This window comes from Cicer arietinum, chromosome 2 (assembly GCF_000331145.2).
Source record: "Cicer arietinum cultivar CDC Frontier isolate Library 1 chromosome 2, Cicar.CDCFrontier_v2.0, whole genome shotgun sequence".
In the NCBI taxonomy this organism is placed as follows: domain Eukaryota; kingdom Viridiplantae; phylum Streptophyta; class Magnoliopsida; order Fabales; family Fabaceae; genus Cicer; species Cicer arietinum.
In genome coordinates, this window is record NC_021161.2 from 1,154,462 (window position 1) to 1,158,754 (window position 4,293).

General features: G+C 30.4%; 1 protein-coding gene across 1 annotated transcript; it reads left to right on the forward strand.

Annotated features, from left to right (window-relative positions):
* Positions 1-488: 488 nt before the first annotated feature.
* LOC101492810 (xyloglucan glycosyltransferase 4) lies at positions 489-4,125 on the forward strand. Its single transcript, XM_004489268.4, has 4 exons — positions 489-1,586; positions 1,950-2,258; positions 2,404-2,808; positions 2,928-4,125. The coding sequence occupies exons 1-4, from the start codon at positions 951-953 to the stop codon at positions 3,558-3,560; spliced, it is 1,983 nt and encodes a 660-aa protein (XP_004489325.1). The 5' UTR covers positions 489-950; the 3' UTR covers positions 3,561-4,125.
* Positions 4,126-4,293: the final 168 nt, after the last annotated feature.

The following is a 4,293-nucleotide window of genomic DNA, read 5'->3' on the forward strand; positions in this document are numbered from 1 at the left end:
AGAGAAAGAGAAATTTCTGTGTTGATTCATTTTTAAATTTCTAAGTTAAGAGAAAAATATGCATTTTCCTTTGTGGCAAATGGCAATGATCTGCATTTTAGCTGTATCTTATTGTCACCAAAAAACGTGTGCTGTTTTTTGTAGGGAATTTTTTATTTTATATTTTTAATTATTTTATTTTAATTTGGTGTGCAGTTAAAAATTATAAGTGAAATTGCTAACGTGTCAAACAAATATTGCTCAACATGCCAGCCTGTTCTTTCAAACTTACCTCAACTTGTCAATCAATCAACCAAAATAAGTCATACAATATTCTAAGAATATAGTATAAATATGACATTATGTGTATAATTAATTATCATATTTTTGTTAATATCTTAAAAAATGATTTTTTTTAGTCCTATATTTGTGGAAAAAAAATTAATGCATCTTCACCATTAAATTAATCGAATTAGATTAATTTATACTCCATATATTAGATATTTTTTCAATTTAAATTCTTAATTTGGTGTAATAAAAACATAAAGCATTATTACCATGAAACATTATTTTATGTTACTTTGAAATTACCATAAAGCATTATTAATACCTTGCTTTAGACTACCAAAGTCTCTCTCTATAACTCTCACTCTCTCTCTCTCTCACAGTGGTTTCTAAACTCATTCACAAAACAATTTCTGGGATTTTCTTTCATTCATATTTGAAAGAAAAAAAAAAAAAACCAATCACACATGAAAAAAATTGAAATTTGGACATGACCCTTTAGAGTTTATGTTTCTCTTTTCTTTCATATATCAATGATGTTGAAGAAAATTCTTTGATTAATTTCCATTGTCATTGGTTTTCAATTACCATCAAACCCCTCTAATCAAAATTCAATCTTTCTCTTTTTTTTGAACTTGGGTCAAAAAAAAAAAAATTATAGTTAGAGAGAGAAAAAAAAGACAGTGATGGCACCAAATTCAGTTACAGTTGCAACTACCAAATCCAATGAATTCACTTTGTTAGAAGTAGATGATTTGGATTCTCCAATGTTTCAAGAGAAACAAAAAGCTGCAAGTACAAAACAATTTACATGGTTCATTCTCCTTAAATTTCACAAACTTCTGACATGTTTGACTTGGTTGACCAATGGTCTCAAATCAAATTTTTCATTGGTCAAGAAGAGAATTTCATTGTTTGGTGATGAAAGTTTCAATAAAAACACTGGGAGATTGTACAAGTTCATCAAGGTTTTTCTTGGTATTTCAATTGTTGCTTTGGCTGTTGAAATCATTGCTCATTTCAATAAGTGGAATTTGCATGTGATTAAACCTTGGGAAGTTCAAAGTCTTCTGCAATGGTTTTATGTTGTTTGGCTTTCTTTTAGAGAAAATTATGTTGCTCCTTTGGTTTTGATTGTGTCAAAATTTTGCATTGTTCTGTTCTTGATTCAATCTTTGGATCGGCTTGTTCTTTGTCTTGGATGTTTCTGGATCAAGTATAAGAAATTGAAGCCTACCATTGATGAAGATGCTTTTGATGTTGAAGATCCTTCATGCTTTCCAATGGTTCTTGTTCAGATTCCTATGTGTAATGAGAGAGAGGTAACAATAAAAAAAATGCTGCAACTTGCTGCTTATGATTTATGATTTAAGCTTCTTGCAGACAGGTTTTGTGTTTATTGGATTGATTTATGATTGGAATTTGGTAGCTTGATTTAGATATAATTTTCCAATTTAATTTTTATTTTCTTAACTATGTTATTGGTCTCTGTTACTTTATATGACACCGATACACATTATTATATTGAATTTCTTTCATTTTTCAAGTAATTATCAGTGTTAACGTGTTTGTGTCAGTATCGTATCTAATATTTGTTTCAATATTTTACAATGTTATTTCTATCTAGGATTGATATTTTCAAATTTTACAATTGATGATGATTTTTTTAATAATTTTAAATGAAGGTTTATTCACAATCAATTAGTGCTGCTTCTCAACTTGATTGGCCAAAAGACAGAATACTAGTTCAAGTTCTAGATGATTCAGATGATGCTAGTTTACAAATGCTTATCAAAGATGAAGTTGATTCATGGAAAGAGAAAGGTGTCAACATTATTTACAGACATAGATTGATCAGAACTGGTTATAAAGCAGGAAATCTCAAATCAGCTATGTCATGTGATTATATCAAAGACTATGAATTTGTGGCAATATTAGATGCAGATTTTCAACCAAATCCTGATTTCCTCAAACTAACCATTCCACATTTCAAGGTTGGCACTATAATTTAAGTCTCTTTGCTTTCTAACAACATTTTCATTAACTACAGAAAATGAATTTTCATAAACAATAAAAGTTTATCGGCGAAAATGAAAACAAGAAACACGAGCCTAATGATTTTTGTGACTTGTTTTATAGGGAAAACCTGACTTGGGATTAGTTCAAGCAAGATGGTCATTTGTGAACAAAGATGAGAATCTACTTACAAGGCTTCAAAACATCAACTTGTGTTTTCACTTTGAGGTGGAACAACAAGTGAATGGTTATTTCTTGAATTTCTTTGGATTCAATGGAACAGCTGGTGTTTGGAGGATAAAAGCTTTGGAAGAATCAGGAGGGTGGTTGGAGAGAACAACAGTTGAAGACATGGACATAGCTGTTAGAGCTCATTTGAATGGATGGAAATTTATTTACCTTAATGATGTCAAAGTTCTTTGTGAATTACCTGAATCATATGAAGCTTACAAGAAACAACAACATCGTTGGCATTCTGGTCCTATGCAACTTTTCAGGCTTTGTCTTCCTGCTATAATAACTGCAAAGGTATGTTAATAACTGCTATTGAAAATTCTCGCGCAATATCATTGCAACTGCAATTTAAAACCATGCGAACTTAACAATGTACAAAAGTTTCTGAATACTTCATTTGCTATTTTGTGCAGATATCAGTTTGGAAGAAGGCTAACTTGATATTCCTGTTCTTCTTATTGAGGAAACTTATACTTCCCTTCTACTCATTCACTTTATTCTGTGTCATACTACCATTGACAATGTTCATACCTGAATCTGAACTACCTCTTTGGGTGATATGTTATATCCCAATTCTGATGTCATTCTTAAACATCCTTCCATCACCAAAATCAGTTCCTTTTCTTGTTCCTTATCTTCTTTTCGAGAACACAATGTCGGTTACAAAGTTCAATGCAATGGTTTCTGGACTATTTCAACTAGGAAGTGCTTATGAATGGGTTGTGACAAAGAAAACAGGTAGATCATCTGAGTCAGATTTGTTAACCTTAGTTGAGAGAGAATCAAAGTCTTCAAATGAAGAGAAAATTCTCAGAAGACACTCAGAATCTGGTTTAGAGTTATTAGGCAAAATTCAAAAATCAGAAGTTGTTTTAAAGAAGAGAAACAAACTCTATAGGAAAGAGTTAGCTCTTGCTTTTCTTTTACTAACAGCTTCTGCTAGAAGTCTTTTGTCAGCACATGGTGTTCATTTCTATTTTCTGCTCTTTCAAGGATTGGCATTTCTTGTAATGGGTTTAGACTTGATTGGTGAACAAGTCAACTAAAAACATGGCATTCAAAATGTTTTGTTAAGCTATATAGCACTCACACTTTAGACTGAATGTGTGTCTGATCTTAGACACCGACACATTTAGTCACATTCAATCACTTCATTTTTTAAAATTATTATTGGTGTCTTCCATCAGTGTTTCGTATATGCGTCAGTGCTTCTTAGGTTCTAAGTCTACATATCAGTTGAAAAAACTATATCAACTGATAAGAAATGAAGATATAGAGTAAATTTGATTGATTGTATAATCATAAAAATGTTAAGAACAATAAGCATTAAAGATTCATAGACAGAAGAATGTAATTTTTTTCTTTTCTATTTTCATTCTTTTGTAAACTTCAAATTTGTTGGAGAGTTATTTATTTGGATTTTGTGATTTTTTTTTTTTCACTTATGTAAAGCTTTAGGATCAAGAAAATATTGTCATGAACACAACTGTATTTACTTTACTGTCTTCAAGAATAGCTTGTGAAATGAGCAACATATAGTTCAATCAAATTTGTAATCATATTGAATTAATTGAAGGATCTTTGGAATTTATATAATGACAGTTGCTAACATACTAGGAATATCTTGTTTGCAGCAAATGACAATGATAAACACATATTTATGAGCCTTTTTAGGTGAATGTAAAGAGGAGAGGGTATTTTTTACCTAAGAATACAACCAAATTAAAGTTGGATGAGAAAGTAGTCCAAGAATAAAGAATATATATATATATATATATA

Excerpts from the sequence above, each read along its gene's own strand:
- LOC101492810 (XM_004489268.4), top strand. The coding sequence starts at position 951 with ATGGCACCAAATTCAGTTACAGTTGCAACTACCAAATCCAATGAATTC. Across the intron at positions 1,587-1,949 it reads CTATGTGTAATGAGAGAGAG|GTTTATTCACAATCAATTAG; the intron begins GTAACAATAAAA and ends TTTTAAATGAAG. Across the intron at positions 2,259-2,403 it reads TAACCATTCCACATTTCAAG|GGAAAACCTGACTTGGGATT; the intron begins GTTGGCACTATA and ends CTTGTTTTATAG.